The sequence below is a fragment of the Eulemur rufifrons genome, chromosome 14 (genome assembly GCF_041146395.1).
Source record: "Eulemur rufifrons isolate Redbay chromosome 14, OSU_ERuf_1, whole genome shotgun sequence".
Classification (NCBI taxonomy): domain Eukaryota; kingdom Metazoa; phylum Chordata; class Mammalia; order Primates; family Lemuridae; genus Eulemur; species Eulemur rufifrons.
This window is the reverse complement of record NC_090996.1, coordinates 1,470,106-1,490,942: the sequence shown is the minus strand read 5'-3', so window position 1 is coordinate 1,490,942 and position 20,837 is coordinate 1,470,106. Positions and strand designations below refer to the sequence as shown.

Genomic DNA, 20,837 nt, shown 5'->3' with positions numbered 1-20,837 from the left:
GTTTGATACTATTGAGTGCTGGAGAAGATTTAGGGAAACTATATTCTCATATAGTGCCGTTTGGAGTGCAAACTGATGGAATTTTTATTTAAAACTGAGGACAACACATGATGAACACAAAGTCCTGCACTCTGAACACGGCTGCAGACACAGCCTTCAGCCCTTGGCGAGAGAGCGAACTTCCACCCTCATCACCCCCTTGATAGAACAGAAAGCTGCTCCTGCTCCCACACGGGGGCGCCCTGCGCCGCAAAGCAAGCGAGGTTGTTTGCTTCGAAAGACCCCTTGTGGAGACTGGAGGTAGCGGCGGGAATGGGAAGGCCCAGATGAAGGCTGATGAAACGTTCTTAGGGGAACCTGAAGCATGTCCCCAGGGGGTTGGAGATCAGTGCTGGCTTCCAACCTGGAGGATTCCTCTGAAGCAGCCCGCGATGGCCAGACAAGGCGAGAGATAAAAGCACATCCTTTTGGCCAGGTAAGCATATATGAGGCACCCTAGGCCAAATGAATGCCCACAAAAGGAGCAGGCTCAAGGTGTTGTGAAGGCCCCTGCCCCAAACAGCTGCCTGCCTTGGCAAAGGGACCAGGAAGTGAGAGGCTGCAGGAAATGCAACTTCTGGGGAAGGAGGGGGCAGGGCAGGGGCTGAGGAGTTGTCTAAGAGGTTGGCCAGAGAGTGCCTACCTACATCATCTCTGAAGATCCCAACACCACCTCCCATCAGAGCACGAGGCAGGGGTCCCAGATCCTAGCCACACCAATCGCGTTGCTCTGCCCCTTTTCCTCTGATTACCCTTGGCCTTGAAGGAGCCAGCAGAGAAGAATGGGGAGGCTTCTGGGGAAGGAGGTGGATCAAAAAGAGAGTGAAAGACAAGATCCCCTTCCCTTCTCTGCATCGGGTCACTTTAAATTGGGTGTGATGTTAAATTTTGAATTATGCTGGACTTTTTTCATACCTGAAAATGAGATTGTCTTTATAGCTGAAAATGACCAAAAAGCTATGCAATCCTCCAGAACATGGCTGAAATCACTGATAAAAGAAGGAGTTTCCTTTTGTAACTCTTCATGTCCAACCACTCTAAGGAACTGGTATCACTATTAAAATTTTAAAGGTGCAAACCCTAGGACATAGAAACTCCACCACTCAGTACCCACCCTAGAGAAATCCTTGCACGTGTACACACCCAGGCACGTACAAGGATATTCACTGCAGCAGTGTCTGTAATCATAAAAGTTAGAAACAAATGCCAATTAACTGGGAAATTATTAAATAAGCAATGGCATATCCATGCAGTGGAGTACTACACAGCCGTTAGAAGGACAAGACACACTCTATGTAGTAACAGATCTCTTGACCGCATGGCTGAGTGAAGAAAGCACATTGCAGAAGATGTAGAATAATATGGCATACTCATGTAGAGTATGACATCATTTATGCAGAAAAAAATACAATATTTTATGTTTTCTGTGGGATATACATATATATAAATATATACAGAAAGTCCTGGAAAACTATTCAATTAACTGACAACTAGGATTACTTCTGATGAGGAAGGAAGGAAGAGGAATAATCATGATTAGGGGGTATGGTCAAAGAGAACTTTCCCCTTGCATGTTATAAGGTATAAGATATTGGTAGGTGCAGGCACACCCCATTTTATTGCATTTCCTACAAACTGAAGGTTTGCTGCAACCCTGAGTTGAGAAAGTCTATCGGCACCATTTTTCCAACAGCATGTGTCTCTGTGTCACAGTTTGGAAGTTCTCACAATATTTCACACTTTTTGATTATTATTATACACATCATGTAACCTGTGATCAATGATCTTTGAGGTTACTACTGTAATTGTTTTGGGGGGGCCACAAACCACGCCCACATAAGATGGTGAACTTAATTGATAAACGTTGTGTATGATCTGACTGCTCCACTGACCAGCTGTTCCCTCATTTCCCTCCTTCTCCTCGGGCTTCATATTCCCTGAGACACAACAGTATTGAAATTAGGCCAATTACTAACCCTATCATGGCCTCTAAGTGTTCAAGTGAAAGGAAGAGTTACATGCCTCTCACTTTAAATCAAAAGCTAGAAATGATTAAGCTTAGTGAGAAAGGCATATTGAAAGCCAAGATAAGCCGAAAGCTAGGTCTCTTGTGCCAGTTAGCCAAGTTGTAAATGCAAAGAAAAAGTTCTTCAAGGAAATTAAAAGTGCTACTCTAGTGAACACATGAATGATAAGAAAGCAAAACAGCCTTATTGCCGATGTGGGGAAAGATTGAATGGTCTGGATAGATCCAACAGCCACCACATTCCCTTAAGCCAAAGCCTAATCCAGACCAAGGCCCTAATGCCCTTCAATTCCAGGAAGGCTGAGGGAGGTGAGGAAGCTGCAGAAGCAAAGTTTGAAGCTAGCAGAAGCTGGTTCCTGAGGTTCAAGGAAAGAAGCCATCTCTGTAACCTAAAAGTGCAAGGTGAGGCCAGGCGCGGTGGCTCACACCTTGAGCTATAATCCTAGCACTTTCAGAGGCCGAAGCAGGAGGATCGCTTGAGGTCAGGAGTTCCAGACCAGGCTGAGCAAGAGCAAGACCCCATCCCTACAAAAAAGAGAAAAATTAGCCGGGTGTGGTGGCGCATGCCTGTAGTCCCAGCTACTCAGGAGGCTGAGGCAGGAGGATTACCTGAGCCCAGGAGTTTGAGGTTTCAGTGAGCTAGAATTGAGCCACTGCACTCCAGCCTGAGTAACAGAGCAAGACCCTGTCGTTAGGTGGCTCACGCCTGTAATCCTAGCACTCTGGGAGGCCGAGGCGGGTGGATCACTCGAGGTCAGGAGTTCGAGACCAGCCTGAGCAAGAGTGAGACCTCGTCTCTACTAAAAATAGAAAGAAATTATATGGACAACTAAAATATATATATATACAAAAAATTAGCCGGGCATGGTGGCGCGTGCCTGTAGTCCCAGCTACTCGGGAGGCTGAGGCAGTAGGATTGCTTAAGTTCAGGAGTTTGAGGTTGCTGTGAGCTAGGCTGACGCCACGGCACTCACTCTAGCCTGGGCAACAAAGTGAGACTCTGTCTCAAAAAAAAAAAAAAAAAAAGACCCTGTCGCTAAAAAAAAATAAAATAAAATAAAATTTAAAAAGAAAGATTACATGGGCCAAGACTGAAGGCCAAGAGGGCAAGTAGGAGGCTATTGCCCAGCAATACGGCATTTGGCTCTTCATGCAGATTTAATGAGGAAGGAGTCAGAATATAATAGTTTTTATTAATGGGATTGTATTTAACAACCAAACAATCCTTTTATTTTTTAGTTTTATTTCCTAGCATGAAAGAGCTTCCAAAATTAATCCTCTCTTCTATCTCCCAAAGCCAGGGCCCAACAGACACTCCCCTAGGGGACGCACCCAGGGGTCCCCCCCCCCCCCCCGCGCTGGGCCAGATCTTTAGGCCTCTCTTACCCACCCACAACCTTCCTTTCACCCTTTTAGTCCCATATCCACCGTCCCCCAAGGAAACCCCACACTGGTAGCAGCTGCCAGGGGCCCTCCAGGGAAGAGGGACTCTCACTCTGGGCCTCAGTGGTTACTCCAGGGCCCAAGAAATGGGCCTTCGAGCTAAAACCAAAGAAGGTATGAACCAGCAAATAAGGGCCCATTCTCGGAGATCTAGTGGGGAGCCTTCTACTCCCCACAAGCAGCAGGGCCCAGAGTGGGGTTTGCATCAGGCTCTTTCTCTTGGTTGGCAACTTAGGGGATTTCCTCAGTGTTCAAGACACTCAGTAAACATATTCCAGAAGCAAAAGGAAATAAGTTGAGAGTTGGTTTATTCACCCAGCACAGGCTCTGACAGTTTTTAAATGTCTGTTGAACAGAATGGATCTATGTGTGCCTCGACCTACCCTGGAAGCTGAGCAGAGCAACGGGGTACTCTAGGTCACCAGTTCTCCCTTGTGATACCCTTGTGACCAGCAGCATCCGCATCACCCGGGACCATGTTAGAAAAGCACACTTTTTACCTGCCCCAGACCTACCGAACGAGAAACTCGGCAATCTGTGCTTTAAAAACGTGATTTTGATGCAAGCTCAAGTCGGAGAACCACGAGGTGGAAGGCCTCTGGGTAGGGTGACACTGCAGCCCCTGCCCCAAGGCCTCCAGGAGAGCGGCTGCAGGGGCCCTCACGCTACAAGCTCCTCTCCCATCCTCCCAGAACCTTGGCCCCTTCCCTCCCCTCCCCCTCAACCTCAGTTTCTCCCTGGAACCTTCCAGCCTGCTGGTTCCCAGACTCCCTTTTCCTCACTGACCTGACTTCAGGTCTCCCTTCCCCATCAGATCCTGTTCCGACGTCACCCCAGCCCCTCCCCGAAGGGTTGTCCATGCCAAGCCCCCCACATCTCAGAACTCTGGGAGACCCCCCCGTCCCCAGCCCTCCAGGCCCTGTCTTCAGCCCTGGCAACCACCCCCCACCCAGAGTCTCCCTCCTGGCCCGACGAAGGAGCCCCAAGCCCCTAGCCGGCAGGACCCCGCCCCTGGCCCGCCCGGCGCGGCGGCTCAGGCCTCCTCGCCGTCAGGCCCCACGAGCAGCAGCGGCTGAGCGTTCTTGCCCTTATCGTGCCAGCACACGTCGAAGAAGGGGTACACCGGCCCGGGCAGTCGCTCGTGGAAGGCAAAGAGCAACACCAGCGCGTCGGCGTCGCTGGCGTCATAGAAAGAGAGCACGCCGTCGCGGAAGCTCAGGTAGAGGCCGATGCGGGACGGCCGCTTCTCGGGGGTGCGCAGCGCGCGCGGCTCCTTGGCCTCGACGTGCGCCTCCAGGGTCTTGGCGTCGCGCAGCCCGAGCAGCCAGAGCCCCTGCGAGGGCACCGCGTGCAGCCGGCCGCGGCGGGGGGCCTCGGCCGTGATCACGCCGAGTGCCCAGCGTGGCTTGTCGCCCACCTCCACCTCCCAGTAGTGCTCGCCGTCGGAGAGCAGCTGATGCGCCACCACGGCCACCGCCTTGTCAAACTGGCGCGGGTCCTCTCCGGCGGGCGGCGCCTTCTGCTCGGAGCACTCCACGCGGCGGCCGGAGGGAGACACGACCAGGCTGGGATGCGCGGAGCTCGGGTCAAAGGTCAGCTCCTCCAGGGCTGCCAGAGAGACAAGGGTGAGGCCCCTGCTCTGCGTCCCTCGCTCGAGCCTTCCCCCAACCAACTTAAGGGCCAGCTTTGCCTCCTCTATTCCTCCCAGCACCTCTGGGAGGTGAGCCCCGGGGCTCCCAGGTGAGCTTCGGCTGCGCAGCTGGAGCACGAGGCCATGACTGCCTGCCTCCAGAGCTGCCGCAGGACTGCATTGATACAAAGCCTGAGACTCACCATCTGAGGCCCAGGAGAGGCCCAAGGCCCAAGGTCAGAAAGCCTGGTCCTCAGCAGTCTTGACCCAGTCTCCGGGCCCCAGTTTCCTCTTGAATAAAATGGGGGTCTCTCCATCCCCACCTCCCCCGGGCCATAAGGGCGGCACCAGCCATGCGTGTATGCCCTGGAGCTCTGTAAGGGCAGCGGCCCAGTGCGCTGCAGCTCCTGGGAGACGAGGCTGAGCCCTTGGGCCTCCCGAGCCACAGGCACCAGAGTCAGTGCCTGCCCCAAGTCAGTCCCCAGGGTTTGAAGAGCTCTGCAGATCCTCAGCCCCCAGGGAGCAAGAATTGTCATCTCCACTGTCTAGAGAGGGCAGGGCCTGGCCCAGGATGGCACAGGGAGGCAGTGGCTCAAACCCAGGCCCCAACCGCCCATGCTGCCAGCAGCAGCAGCAGCCTCCGAGCCGGTCACCCACTGTAAATCCCATGCCTCAAAGGTTCTCCTCCCAGCACAGGTTAGCGAGCTGCAGGGGGGGGGGGGTCGGAACCCCAGAGGTAAAGGGGCAATGGGATGACTTTCCGGGTTGGGACTGGGAGGCCTCCCTACGTGGGGCTGGGGCCTGCCACACACAAGCCCAGAGTCAGCCCTCCTAGTACCTGGCATCAGAGCCCGGAACATCTTCCTCCACACCTGGAATTTGAAGTCATCTGAGATGATAGGCAGCTGGATGTCCAGACGGGCAGGCGGTGGTGACTCTGCCAGGATCTTCTGCAGCCTGGGGGGGGGGGGCGGGGGGAGGAAGGTGTCTGTGAGGAGAGAGGAAGTCCCCCGAGGACAGGAGGACAGGGGCTGGAGGGGAGGATGCCAGGATCTCCCCACATCACACCCCTGCTTAAAACTTCCTTTGGAGTTTCAGTTTGGGAAGATGAAAAGTTCTGGAGATGGTGGTGGTGGTCACATGTGAATGTACTGAATGCCACTGAACTTAAAATGTACAATTAAAAATGCTTAAAGTGGTTCACTTTGTGTTCTCAATGTTTTGCCGCAGGGTTTTTGAAACATCCTTCTGTTGGGATACGGTCCAAGCGCCGCGGCCCTCCCAGCCTGCCCCACCTCCCACACCAGCTTCACCTGCGCTTCCCCGTCAGCCTCGGCCGTTCTTCCTGCCCGCAGTGCTCTTCTCCCAACTCTACCAGCCAGCTCCTCGTCATTCCTCCAGGCTCCAGCTCAAACGTGCACTCCCCTGGGAACCCTTCCCTGGCCAGCCCCTTCCCGCCACAGCCGCACCAAGCACACAATGACAACTGTGTCCCTGCCTATGTCTGTCTCACAGCGCCAGTCTAGGAGGTCCCGGGGGGCAAGGGCCACGGTACAACACTGTCCCCAAGCAGGGAAATGGCAGTGGACTGGATTGGGGGTGTGCAGGCACATTGAGAGTAAGGGGGGAGCCAGCTGGTGCCCCTAGAAGACCAGGGCAAGTTGGGCAAAGGGGCAGGGCCAGGTTGGTCTCACCTGCTGGTCACCAGGCAGTATTTCTGGAGAAAGAAAAAAAGAGAATGGAGGTGAGGCAGGGAGGGGGACACGGGGGGTTTCTGAAGGTGGAGTAGACAACCAGAAATGCTGAGTGTAGGCTCATGAAGAATCAGAAAAGCCGAAAACCCAGGACTCGAGCCCACCCCTAGCCGTTTACCTGTATGTGGATTAGAAAAAGGTACTCTCTCCCCAAGAAACTCCAGCTCTACCTGCTCAAAGATCGTCCTAATAAATGTACATACCTACGATGTCTATGATATGAATGGTGCCCACCTAATGCAGTGCCCAACCTAAACAACCATATAGCAGTCCTGAGGCCCACCTCTCCTGGCTGTGTGACCCCAGCTCCTCCCGGCCCTCTCTGGGCCTCAGGTTCCCTGTCTGACAATGCGATGAGGTCTCTGGGGCTTGAGCTGTGGCCAAGGGGCGGGAGGGTAGGTCATTCAGTGCTCACCATGAGGAACTCAGTCTGTGGCTTGTCAGCCACCTCCTCCAGCACCTTTTCCATCTGCCGCAGCTGCTCCAGGTAAGAATTCAGACCCCCCAGCTCCCGCCGCAAGGCGACCCCCGCCTCGTTCCGCACACGTTCTGCCTCGCGGTCCAAAGAGCCCTCCAGCGCAGCCAAGAACACCCGCATCTTGCCCAGCTGCTCCCCCACAGCTCCTCGGAACTGGCGCACTGTCTCCTGCAGGGAGCAGGGGGAAGGTGACCAACAGACAAAAGCACTCGGCTGGGGACCCCCTGCCTGCCCCTCGCCCGGTCCCCAGGTTCCACCGGGCCGAGCTCCTCACCTCCACCTCCACAAGCTGATGCTCCAGCACAGCCGCGCTCTTCTCCTTGCGCATGCTCGCCTCCTGCAGCTGCAGCTTCTGCTGTGGCAGCTGCGTCTGGGGGGCAGAGCATGGAGGTCAGGGGGATGCCGCCCCTGCCAAACCCACACCTCCCACACCAAACCTGCCCTCTGCAGCTCAGCCGCAGTGTCGGGTCCTCCTCCAGCCATCTTCCCGTCCCAGACCCACCTGCGTGCCTCTAGGCCCTGGCCAGTACTGCTCCCGACCCTGGCACCGTCCCCTGCCATTGTCTGCTTTGTGAACTCCTGCTGGCCTGGCCCGCCCTGATCCCGTCCCCTCAGCAGTCAGGCCCCCAGCACAGGTCTTTGTGAGGATGACTGGCACAAATGTGGTTTGGCCTCCCCTACCAGACAGGCAGGTACAGAGCTTGGTACACAGCAGTTTTCAAGGGGTGAGCAGGGACGTGTGAAAGAAGAAACGCAACTTCCTCCTACTCCTGGGCTTCACGCCTCAGTCAGCCCGGCCCCCAGTCAGCCTCCCCACCCACCGTGGCCTCTGGGGGCAGGCCATTTAATAAAAGTGTCCGTTGCATCCCCCAACCAAACACATCTGTGGCTGGATCCCACCCAAGGCCTGTCAGTTTGTGATTCCTGAAATGCAAGTACAGAGGAGCTCCATTCCTGTCGCCATGGCTTCCAACCTCAGTTTCCTCCTCTACAGAACGGGAACCGCAATCTCAGCCTCAACAATTGGCACCCCCCCCCACACACACACACACACACTCCTCCAGGGGAAAGGAGGGGACGCCCTGGCGGTGTTTGCAGAGTCGTCCCGGCCCAGCAGGAGCCTCAGGGTTGCACCATGGGGAGATCAGTCTCCTCTCCAGGTCGTCCTCCAGGGCGGGCGACGGCCCCGGCCGGACTGGTGGCTCACAGCGGAGCTCTCGGGTGTCAGAGGTGCCGGGGCTGAGCCGTACGAAGGAAGCGCGACGCCATCCTGGAGGCGCTGGAGAACCTGACAGCGGGTGAGCTCAGGAAGTTCAGGCTGAAGCTGGGGTCGGTGCAGCCGCGCCAGGGCTTTCGGAACATCCCGCGGGGGGCGCTCGGGCCGCTCGACCCCGTGGACCTCACCGACAAGCTTGTCGCCCTCTACTGCGAGGACTACGCCGCGGAGCTCACGGCGGCCGTGCTGCTCGACGTGGGCGTGCAAGAGGAGGCGGCACGGCTTCAAAGGGCCGCGTGAGTCCCCAGCTTCAGCGGGTCCCATTCAGCCACTCTAAGTCTGGTATTTGGGCGCTGGGCCCACCCCGTCTCCGTCACCAAGGACCCAGGTCCCTCCCAGAGCCTTCCTGTCCCCCTTGTCCTTCAGGCTCCTTCCTGGGGTCTCCCCTTCAGACCGCCGCCCAGCCCCTGCCTGTGGCTTAGAGCTGGGCTGAGGCGGACCCTGGCGGGGTGTATCTCGCCCCACCTGCCCCCCTTCAAGGCTCCTGGGACGCCTGCCGCCCTGTTCCATTGCACGGGTTCTGTTCTGTCTTCGCAGGTAAGACGGGCGAGGTTGGGAGTTCTGATGTCATCAGAGGAGGTGAGCCTGGGCAGGGAGGGCTCCCGGGAGGAGGCGGTTCCTGGCCTGGGCGAGGAGACCACCAGCCAGGAGTGGGCCAGACAGAGCAAGGCAGGAGCGGTGGGGACTGTGAGGCTGGGTCCCTGGGGAGGTCTGAGAGCCTCGAATACCTGCCAGAGGACGGTGGTCTCCCCCTCTAGGAGACTGGGGCCCAAGGGGAGAAGGGGCGCACCGCTAACCAAGCCCGCGCTGAGTGCACCTGTCGCAGAAGACAACGGGTGCGTCCCCGCCGCGGGAACCGAGGACTCTCCACACCGCCAGATCCCGCCTCCTCCCGCCCCTACTCCTGTAGTTTATTTTTCCACAGCCCAATAAATACTTCATGACGGACCTTCTTGGGGCTGTGTGGACACATATCCGCCTGTAGCCACGTGCATGTGATTTGCCACACGTATGACGTGTCCTAGCCATTGTGTGCCAGCTCTCCATTCGCCTATGCCTGAGTGAGTGTCTTTGCTGGGCGCCCATGGCCATTGCAAACCTCGGGGCGCGCACAACTGTGTGTGGGCTCTCCAGGCCTTCAGGACTTCCAGTTCTAACCAGAAAAGCAGCCTGGACTGGGGTCTCCGTGCCACCCTGTGGCTGAACACAGAGGAGCAGGCCCCGGCGTGCCTAACCCTTCCCGCCTCCCTTTCCATCAAGCCCCACTTGGCAAACGTCAGGCCCGCGCCAGTTTGGCAGCTTTGGCGGCGCGCGGGCCTCAGCTGAGCAGCTGCGCACAGCCCGACAGCTCCGCCCCGGCCGGTGGCCACGCGGGGGCACCGCGCCCCTAGTCTCACGCGGGCCTACGCTCGACCGGACCGCCCGGTCCCGGTGGGCTGCGGGCGCCAAGTCAGTTCTGTTCCCGCCAGGCTCCGCCCCCAGGTCGTCAGACTCCGCCCCGTGGGCTCCGCCCCCCACATCTCTGTGCCGCCAGGGGCTGAGGACCCCAAGTCTAGGTTTGGGTAGCGCCGCCCCCCCAGGACCCGACCACGCGTGGCTCCTCGAGGCTTCCCTCTTGGCCAGACTCCGCCTTCAGCTCCTCAGAACCCCCTTCCTGGCTGCCTCGTCCTGCACTCTTTCCCAGCAACTCCAAGTGCCCGAGGGCCTCTGGAGCTCAGAATCCAAGCTAGTGCAACGACCTCCCGATTGGCCGCCCCCCAGCCCCCGCCACCGCCCAGCAATCCCATCGGACCCCGACTCTCGCCGGGTCCCGCACCTTGAGGCGCGCGTGGGCCTCGGCAGCTGGCAGCAGGCGGTGGCCACGGTGCGAACCGAGCGAGGCGCACACGCCGCACACGAGCGCGCGGTCCTGCTCGCAGTAGATGCTCAGCGGGTCTAGGTGCTCCTCGCAGTGGCCCTGCGGCACCTGCGCCAGCCCCTCCACCAGGCGCGCCAGCTGCAGGTTGGTGCTGAGTGCCTGAGGCCGCGTGGGTGCCTGGCAGCAGGGGCAGGGGACAGTGCCATCCGCTGCTGGCTCCCCTGCCACGCGGCCAAGGCAGGCACGGCAGAAACTGTGGCCACATTCGGCCGTCACAGGTGCGTCGAACAGCTGCAGGCACAGCGGGCAGGACAGCTCCTGGTGCAGGAGGCCGGGCGCAGCTGACATAGCGGGCCTGGGTGGAGGAGGAGTAGGTGAGGGAGGCCGAGCGGTGCCGCTCCAACCCCAGGTGATAAAGACCTCACAACCTAGAGTGGAAGGGACTCTGGTTCTGGCCAAGCGGAAGGGAAACTCAGGCCCAAGGGCAGCCTCAACCACAGTTCTTAGCCCAGCCCCCAAAGTATGCCCTATCAGGGCCCTCGTCAACGCCAGGCCCTAAACACAAGCCCAGGTTCCGAACAGTATTACTCGCTGTCCTTGCCCCTGTGTTAGCCCCAGGCCTCAGCCTCTGACCTAGGCCTTGGCCTCAGCTACAGCCCCAAATTCTCCAGAGCCCCCACCCCGGCCCTCCTCTCACCCACCTCTCCAGGATTCCCAGCCCACCCTCCCCCGTATCTCCAGCCCAGAGGACTCACAAGTCTGGTTGGAGATCTTAGGCCGAAAGAGACTCCCAAGAGGACCAGTTGGGTCAGGCCTAACCGTAGAGCGGTCGGAGCTGTGTACAAAGACAAGCAACAGGCAAGCAGCAAGCTCAGAGGAATGACAGGGGACTCAGGAACAGCTGGCAGCGGGCACCACGCGTGATGGGCACACAGTGAGTGGACAGACTTCCCAGAATGAGCCACGGCCCCAGGACTATATTTAGCTGCCCGGGCCCTCCCCTCCCATCACTTCTGGAAACTGTTCTAAAAGTGAGGACTGAGTAGTCAACGGGCAGGCATCACATGTCAGGGCCACCTGTCCTGGCCCATCCACTGTCCTCTCCCCTGCTCAGCCTGGAGCAAGAGCTCAGAACCACCAGGGAGACAGGGCCTCTCACAGCACAGAAAAGACGGAAAATTGGGGAGGGGAATGGTCTCCCCTTTCTCCCCCACACCAGCCTCCACACTCTCAGGCTTCCTTTCTCCTTGCCTGTGGCCCCTCCCAACTTGTCACCCACTTAGTCCCCAAGCTTAAGGCTCATCAAAGTCACATGGTCAGTATTATCCCAACCTACAGGAGGGCAGGATCTCAGCCCACCCTGAAAAGTTTTCTTCTTCCAGATCTGAGAGGAGGGTCTTTTCCATGTCGCTCTCTCCAGTGCCCAGCACAAGCCCTGGGGCAAAGTAGCCCTCCCTAAATGCTTGGAGAATGAATGATAGAGAGACAGTGGAATTAATGAATGAACTTAATCCAGAGTGTGCAACTCAGGACTCAATTCTGCTCTGGGAGCCTCAGGCCTTCCCGTATGCTTATCTTTCATATCTCAGTTGAAATTTCATTTAGAACAACAAAAGCCAAAGTCCTCACTGTGGCCCACAAGACACTACCCAATTTGAGCTCATTCATCACCCTGACCTGCTTCTCACTCCGTCCCCTTGCTCCCTGCGGCTTCAGGGACTTTGCACTTGCCGTCCCCTCTGCCTGGAACACTCTTTCAAATCCTGCTATCACCCGGCTCTCCTCCTCCCCTTCCTCAGATCATTACTCAATGTCACCTTTTCATTGAGGCCTCTCCTAACTCTCTGATTTTAGATCTCCTATCTCCCCAACATCTCCCCTTCTGGCTTCATTTTTCTCCATAACATTTATCACCATCTGACATGCAATATATTTCACTGCTTGTTGGTTTATTGTCTGTCTCCCCTTATCAGAATATAAATTGCTCACTCCTTGTCTCCAGTTTTGAATGAAGTGCATGGCACACAGTAGGTGCTCAGTAAATACTCAAGGAATGAATAAACACACAGACTCAGTGCCTTTCATCTGGCCTCTCGGTCTTTCTCTTCCCTCGGCCCTTACCTGTTTTGTTCATTCCCCTCTCAACCATTCTTTCTCTCTCTCTCTCTCTGAGTTTCTGTTTCTGTTTCAGTCTCTTAATCGCTCCTTTGGAGACTCTCTCTGTGTCTCTCTTTTTTAGGTTTTTAATATTCATTTTTATTAATTTTATCCCAAGTGTGCATATAAGATGTTCTGGATCAGAGTCAGATTTCTTATTAAAGGACTCACAGTAAATATTAACGGTAAATGCTTTGGACCCCTTTGCCCAAGAATGATGTGATGAAAGCCAGGTCAATTGTCCTACGTGAGTAACCAGACACTCCATAGGTGAACAAGAAGGAAAAATTATTTTCCTTGCTTATAAAGAGGAAGGAGGCAGCTGTCCTCAGCCCTCCTCAAAAATCTCTCCTTACTCCAACACTTTGGCAGGCAAACCAAACCTCTCCAGGAGCCAGACAGCCCCTTACACTCTCAGCTGTTAAGGTAAGTCCTAGGACTTGTCTCCAAGTTCTGGGGCTCATTCCTTCTTGCATGTTGCATGCTGATGGCACGAGCTTACCTGGCCTGCTTAGGAAGATGGCTACTCCAGGCTCCCTGGCACCTTGACGGCTTAACCTGGGGCCCTTGTTCAGGCTGTAATCATTTTCGTCCTCTCACAAAGAGAAATATTTTATTATTCTTTTGGATCAGAACAATTACCTATACAAATGACTACAGATTTAATTCTCGTGGTACACGAAAATGATCAGGAAGCTAGTGCTCTTTCCTGGGACACTGAGAAATCCAGCGAAGTTTTATTTCCCTGCTCTCTTTCTCCTCAAGTGTCTGGTTTCTTCTCTTCCGTTTTTGATGGCTCAGACTCAGCCTTAGGTTATCATTAAGAAGAGGCTGGGCATGGGGTATATCTGGAGCTAGTCTCTGAAACCACAAGCCACTCAGGCTCAAGAACTCAACATCCAGAACTTAGATCTCATCTGGAGTTTCCATCACTGCCAAGTGGGGCTGAAGGTTTTGGTCACTTGCCCCTCTCATCCATAGGAGTGGGTGTCCAGGACAGAAAGGTGACAGTCAACTCAATCCTCCTCTGCAGATGGGCCAGGTCCGCCCTCTGGCCATGGAAGGAATATTGATTGTCTTAAGCAGGTTAAGGACAAGAAGGGGCACGAAGCCATGTCCAGGGAAGGAGAGAGTGAGGAACTAGTGTTGCAAGTTCCCATTTTAAAGATGTGAAGGTTCCCTACAAGGTCCACAGAGCTCACAGGGGACAGATTTCAGCTTCTCCCAAGGGAGGGCTTCTCAACAACTAGAGGGATAAGTGCGTTGGAAGGTGAGCACTCCTTGCTATTGGATATACGTGGAGAGAGGCCAGAAAGCCCCGACTCAGGGCTGCTATAGAAGCAGGTCCCAAATGCCATCATCACCGGTTCATGCTGGGAATCCCCGGGAAAATCACCTACCTCTCTGGGCTTCAGCATCTTCAGCTACAATAGAAGGATAAGTAGGATAATAATGCCATCCCTGTAGCGTTGTCATGAGGATTAGACTAGGAAATATGCCAAATAAACAGGGACAGTGTGCTGGCACCCAAGGGCTTAGGCAGCAGTGACTGTCATGACCAGGTTCAAATCCTGACTCAGAGCCCTGCCTTTGCTATGGACTGGTGAGGTGAGCACATCCACACAGGATCCAGACCCAGAGGGGGCGGTGGCTTCCCTAAGTCACACAGCCAGGAGACAGAGGGTCTGGGAATCAAATTATATTGGGTCTGACACCACTTAACTCCTGCTTTTCCGCTATTCCCTATCTTCTGAATGCGTTTTGTAAGTTCTAGAGCATTCTGCAAATAGGAGGAAGTTAGTATCATCATTACCATTATTGCAGCATCTGCCTTCCTAATGGTATTTCCAGACAGTCTGGAAGAAGCATATATTTATTTCCTATATACATAATATCTCCAAGCAACCTGTCAATTTTTTAAGACAGAGAGTGGGACTTTTGAAACGTTGTTTGGCATCTGGGCCTAGGAGTCAGATGGGCACAGCTTTAATCTGTGTTTCATCATTTACTAGGGTTTCGGAGTCATTTCCAAAAATCAGTTTTCTCAAGGAAATGGAAGCCTCACTCCCGCAGCAGTTTTAGGCTGGAGCTCAGCGAGAACAAGTGACCCCCTTTGGCAAGCGAATGTACTCTAAGAGCACACTGCAAATTCTGAACTCAGCAGGGAACAAAGTTTTTGGAGACTTTATTTTATTCTAAAAGGATTTAATAAGTTCCAGAGCATTCTACTAGATTCCAACCCCATGATAATTACTGTCTTATTATTAAGCTTCCATTTTTGAATCTTAACTATTTTCCAGACACTGTGTTAACCACTTAGTATGCATAATTTCATTTAATTCTCCCAACAACCTCATGAAGTATGTGTGTTTATTCCCACCTTACAGAGGAGAAAACAGGTTTTTGGAAATTAGTCTGATAATTTTTTTTTTTTTTTGAGACAGAGTCTTGCTTTGTTGCCTGGGCTAGAGTGAGTGCCGTGGCGTCAGCCTAGCTCACAGCAACCTCAAACTCCTGGGCTTAAGCAATCCTACTGCCTCAGCCTCCCGAGTAGCTGGGACTACAGGCATGCACCACCATGCCCAGCTAATTTTTTTTCCTATATATATTTTAGGTGGCCAGATAATTTCTTTCTATTTTTTAGTAGAGACGGGGTCTCGCTCTTGCTCAGGCTGGTCTCGAACTCCTGACCTCAAGCGATCTACCCACCTCGGCCTCCCAGAGTGCTAGGGTTACAGGCGTGAGCCACCGCGCCTGGCCTAGTCTGGTAATTTAATGGTAATGATGATACTAACTTCCTCCTATTTGCAGAATGCTCTAGAACTTACAAAACACATTCAGAAGATAGGGAATAGTGGAAAAGACCCAATATGATTTGATTCCCATTTGAGAGAAATGGCTGTATTTTCCCAGCCCCTTGTCCCTGTCTCCCTGTGACATCTCACAGAAGTGCTAACATTTGCTCTGAGGTGGTACCAGGTGATAATCACAGCCAGGAGCTTCTGTGTCTCAGTGTGAATGTGTGTGTCAGTAGGATTTGACCGGGGTCAGATGCCAGGAGTAAGCTGGGCCCAAAAAGAAGGTCCCTGCATGGCAATATCCAGAAACAAGGGGGGAAGGGGTACAGGTCACACCAACATGACCCCCATGCTCACCTCCCTCACCACCAGGAAGCTGGATGTGAGCAGGAGCCACTTGCTCCTCCTGGGTCTCTCTTCCCCCCACCCGCCCTCACACACTCCCCTAGGCTCATTTTCCTGCAGCCCCAAAGGTTCAGTTGAAAGGTATCATGTTAGTTTTACTTAAAGCAAAGGCCACCCAATCCAAAAAAGGGTTCAAAAGATGCAGGCCACGTGGCAAAGGGAACCCCTGCCCTGTGCAGGGATTCAATCAGGCAATTGTTTTAAAAATTCCACGCGTCAAACCCCCAAAGCTTCTAAGAGTCTACCAAAGTGAAAAGAGCAGATTCCTGTGATTCTAGATTCTAGGATTCTTTTGTCATTCTACAAATGCTTATCAAGGCTGGGTCTGTGCCAAGCTCTGTGCTGGGTACTATGGACCAGAGAGGGTCAAGATCTGGTTTCTGCCCTCAAGGAGCTCTTGGTCTGATGGGAAAAGTCAAATAAATAGACACATTATATGACAACAGCTATGGTAGAGGTATCATAAGGACATCCTGGGCACATGGCCAAGGAATAATCCATTTTGCCCAGAAAGGAGAAGAAAGACAACAGAGAAGAGTACACAGGACTGGCTCAGAAGCTAGACAGACAAGAGGTATGACCCTGAGTAAGCCGACCTTGGGCAAATCCTTCCCCTTTCTGAGCCTGTCTTCTCATTTGTAAAATGGGACTACTATTTCCTTTCTCAAAGGGATTGTTCTAAGACTTAGAAATAATGCATGTTGCTGGGCATGGTGGCTCACACCTGTAATCCTAGCACTCTGGGAGGCCAAGGCAGGAGAATTATTTGAGGGGAGGAGTTAGAGACCAGCCTGAGCAAGAGCGAGACCCCATCTCTACAAAAAATAGAAAAATTAGCTGGGCGTTGTGGCCTGTGCCTGTAGTCCCACCTACTTGGGAGGCTGAGGCAGGAGGATCATGTGAGCCCAGGAGTTTAAGGTTTCAGTGAACTACAGTGATACCACTGAACTCTACCTAGGATGACAGAGTGAGACTCTGTCTCCAAAGAAAAAGAAAGAAAGAAAGAAAGAATGCATGTGAAAGATCACAGCTTAAAGAAAGGCTCAAATTATTTCTATTATTTCTATGAAAAGGTGACTCCCGCTGCATGTTAGAAGACAGGCAGGAACTCACCCAGTAGACCCGGAGGGAGAAGAGGCCAAGCAGAGAGCAGGTGCTGCACAAGCGGAGGTTCAGAGGCCAGAAAGATGGAAGGCACAGCGGAAGAGGTTGACAAGGACCACAAAGTCCAAGCCAAGAAGCTTAGATTTGAGTCTGAGGGCACTGGGGAGTTATAGAAGGTGTCTCACCAGGGAACAGGCAGGATCATATATGTGTGGGTTAGGAAGATGTGTCCTTCTGGCCACAGTGCACAAAATGAATTGGAGATTCTAGAAGAACAAAGACCAGTGAGAAGGCATAATGATAAACTGCCATGAGCCAAGGAACACTGGCTGCTGCACCTAAGTGCTGCCCACGGCGAGGACGTTGCCCAGCCTGCGTGGGCGATGTGCTCCAAGGACAGGGAGCAGTGCCCTGCTAGCTAGAAGGCAACATGCTGCAGGCATCACAGCCTCAATCATTCCTTCACTCAGCAAATGTTGACTGAGCACCTATTATGTACCAGGTACTTTCTTGATGCTGGAGATTCAATAATGAGTAAAACAGACAACGTCCCTGACCCTCATGGAGCTCACATTCTAGTCAGGGGATGAATGCCCAATAAATAAATAAATGTATGTCAGGGTCATATCACAAGAAGGCATAGTGATTGTTATAACCCAGATGAGAAGAAAAATTGAAGGATTCCCAATACCCACCTAGGAAGTAGAACCAGGTTTCAAACTAAGGACTGTGTGGCTTCAAGTCCATGGTCTTTTATCTCCTGGAAGCTGCCTGTCTTTGAAGAGCTTGTATGTAAGGCACATCTTCCAGTTACTAGTATCCTCCCTTGAGCCACAGGCCCATTCATTCAGTATTCATTCCAGAAATATTTGTTGGACACCATTCTGGATGCTAAGGATCTAACAATGATCTGGACAGACATGATGTGCAGACTGGCAGGGAAGAGCAGAGCTAAACAAGCACAGCATTAGTTACATTTGCTATGAGAGCTACAGATAAGTAGCAGGTGTTATGAACTAGCCTGGGAAGGCCTCTAAGCCTCGTCTCCCAGAGGTAGTGACATTTAACTTGAGACCTAAAGTCTCAAGCATTTGCCAGGCAAAGAAGGAAGAGATTTCAAGGTGGAGGGAACAGCATGCACAAAGGTTTGCACTTGATCTTAGCCAAAAGGCCGGAAGGCGATTATGCATGTGCAAAGCTTTGGAGAGCAAAGGAGCCTGGCACGTGTGAGGCACTGAGAGGCCATAGTGGCCGGAGCTTGGAGATGGAGAGAAAGCAGGGTATGGTGCAAGACAAGGGTAGGGAGGCCCCAGGGGCCAGACCAGCTGACCTTCCCAGCCATGTGAAGAGCAAATTAAAGATTATGGGCACAGTACAGGCTCCAATGCCACCTCACACCATCTTTCACCTGCTTTTCTGGGTCAAGCCCCTTGGGCCCAGAGTAGCAGGCTCTCCACCCATAACTTTCCCTCCAGTTGAGAATTTCCTCAACCAGTGGGTCTTATCACTTCACAAGAAATTCAGCTCCTGGGATCAAATTCTGACTCCCCAGAAAGCATCTGGCAAGGTTTCAGGAGCTGTCAGATTGCCCATGTTATACTGGAATGTTATTAAGTGGCCAAATATTAACATCCCCATTTTACAGATAATGAAACTGAGGCTCAGAGAGAGAAAGCACACACAGTTACCCTCCACCCATTTTTAAACCTTATTTCTCCCCAGTTTGTGGATTTTGGGAAGCTTCACGGTTCTAGCTGTTATGATTCTAAGATTCTGGGACATGAACGGGAGAATCCTAAGGTTCAGGGAAATGTGATTTCAGGGTTCTAGAACTCTTAAGATTCTAGCCTCGGTGCTCCAATGAACCCAGTGAGCAAGCCCAGGTTCCTGGTCTGTGCTAGCTGGTGCAAGCCCAGAGACGCACGTGCCACCCATGAGCCCCTCTCTGCCCCCTCTCTGGTTCCCACTTCGCAGACCAGCTGGAAGACGCACTCCTCCCATCCCCTGACCGCCCAAGCCCAGAGGCCTCGGTGGGCGGGAACTAAGGGGTTAAGTCGGGAGCGACTGTTGCTGGAGGGCTACGAGGCCGAGTCAGGATCCGGGAGTGGGGGGAAGGCGGGGAGTCCCAGGACCCGCCCCGTAGCAGACTTCCTGGTCGGCAGCTGGCAGGCAGAGGAAGAGGCGGCGGCGGCGGCGGGGGACCCCGGAGCCATGGGGTGCGCGCGCGACGCCATCCTGGAGGCGCTGGAGAACCTGACGGCCGACGAGCTCAAGAAGTTCAAGCTGAAGCTGCTGTCAGTACCGCTGCGCGACGGCTACGGGCGCATCCCGCGGGGGTCGCTGCTGCCCATGGACGCCGTGGACCTCACCGACAAGCTCGTCAGCTTCTATCTGGAGGGGTATGGAGCCGAGCTCACGGCGGCCGTGCTTCGCAACATGGGCATGCAGGAGATGGCTGAGCGGCTGCAGGAGGTGACGCTCCAGGGTGAGCTCCCCATTGTCCCCTAATCTACCCCTAAGTTTTTCCCTCCCCCAGAAAGTTTGCCCCTCAGGTTCTTCCGCTTTCTGTTCCTCCTACCCTCTAAAACAAAGCTCTCTGCTGACAAAGCTTCCTGTACTTGGCCCTGAACTTGGCATCCCGACCAAGGGGACGGCCCACTTCAGAGAGACTGGAGGGAAGGTGGGAAGGGAAGGGGACCACTTGACTCTTTTCTTACAGGCCCTGGAGCTGAGCCAGCTGGGATCATGGCCCCTCCACAGACAGCAGCAAAGCCAGGTGAGTCCTCCACACCCAACCTTGCCTGCCTGGGCCCTCTCCAGCCCCGCCACACCCCTGCACAGCCTCCCTGTTGTCCCACAGCCAGAGCAAGGCTGGGCTGACCCTGCCCACCCACCCACTCACACTCCTCCCCGGGCACAGAGCTTGGCGGGAGGGAAAAGGGGAGACACAAAGTTGGACTCATCCCACTGCACCCTTTGAGCCCCACCGCTGAAGTCCACAGAGGAATTCCCGAAGAAAGCTGTGTCCAGCAAGAACAGGCCCACCCTGGGTGCTGGTTCAGTTGTCCTCCCTCCCATCCCCAGCACTGCACTTTGTGGACCAGCACCGGGCAGCACTCATCACGCGGGTGACAGACGTCGACGGGGTGCTGGATGCTCTGTATGGGAAGGTCCTGAGCGACGAGCAGTACCAGGCAGTGCGGGCGGAGACCACCAATCCAACGAAGATGAGGCGGCTCTTCAGCTTTGCTCCATCCTGGAACCAGACCTGCAAGGACTTGCTCCTCCAGGCCTTAAGGGAGACCCAGCCCTACCTGGTGGCCGACCTGGAGTAGAGCCGAGGCATCTCCCCAGCAGTGGCCCCAAACTCAACCCCTGGCAATTCCAGCCGAGTCTCTGATTTTTTTAAACACAGTATATGAAAAACCTGCTTTTGCTGTGTGTTTTTCCTATTTCCAGACTGGAAGCACGCATAGAGCTAAGCTAGGTTTCCAAAGGCTGCACAGGCTCAGGTGATGCTCGCCCTAGTTTCAGCGTTTCTAGGAGCTCAGGCTCCCAAATGCTTCCTCCACTCTTCCTGCCTCACAGTGCCACTCCAAAAGGTCTGTCCTTGAGGAGATTATAGATAACAATCCTGTGGCCAAGGTCTAAAGGTTAAAAGAGGCAAGTACAAAGGAGCCTGAAACTGTGGGGAGCAGATTTGTCAGAGGCATTAAAAACAGACTAAAGTTTCTTACCCTTCACTTTTTCCACAGAGGGGGAAAAATAGAGAAATTAGAGCAGTCTTCAGAGGGGGACATTAGAACAGTAAGCATAGGACAAGAGTACAAGCCACCAAATGTAACTCTAGGGTTCCTCCTGGCACTGGC

At 54.0% G+C, this 20,837-nt stretch overlaps 3 protein-coding genes across 4 annotated transcripts; 2 read left to right on the top strand and 1 right to left on the bottom strand.

The window, feature by feature from the left end:
• Positions 1-4,541: 4,541 nt before the first annotated feature.
• Positions 4,542-10,852, bottom strand: TRIM72 (tripartite motif containing 72). The gene is made up of 6 exons (XM_069487069.1): positions 10,463-10,852; positions 7,645-7,740; positions 7,308-7,538; positions 6,833-6,855; positions 5,977-6,095; positions 4,542-5,116 (listed from the first exon to the last, which is right to left on the bottom strand). The coding sequence occupies exons 1-6, from the start codon at positions 10,850-10,852 to the stop codon at positions 4,542-4,544; spliced, it is 1,434 nt and encodes a 477-aa protein (XP_069343170.1).
• PYDC1 (pyrin domain containing 1) lies at positions 8,506-8,886 on the top strand. The gene is made up of 2 exons (XM_069485863.1): positions 8,506-8,530; positions 8,615-8,886. The coding sequence occupies exons 1-2, from the start codon at positions 8,506-8,508 to the stop codon at positions 8,884-8,886; spliced, it is 297 nt and encodes a 98-aa protein (XP_069341964.1).
• An 8,302-nt stretch (positions 10,853-19,154) lies between the features above and the next one.
• PYCARD (PYD and CARD domain containing) lies at positions 19,155-20,377 on the top strand. Of its 2 annotated transcripts, XM_069486120.1 has the most exons (3): positions 19,155-19,453; positions 19,688-19,744; positions 20,053-20,377. In XM_069486120.1, exons 1-3 carry the CDS (start codon positions 19,180-19,182, stop codon positions 20,301-20,303), a joined length of 582 nt encoding a protein of 193 aa, XP_069342221.1. In that variant the 5' UTR covers positions 19,155-19,179; the 3' UTR covers positions 20,304-20,377. The 2 variants fall into 2 exon arrangements, with proteins under 2 accessions (XP_069342221.1, XP_069342222.1); XM_069486121.1 differs by lacking the exon at positions 19,688-19,744.
• The last annotated feature ends 460 nt before the right edge of the window (positions 20,378-20,837 follow it).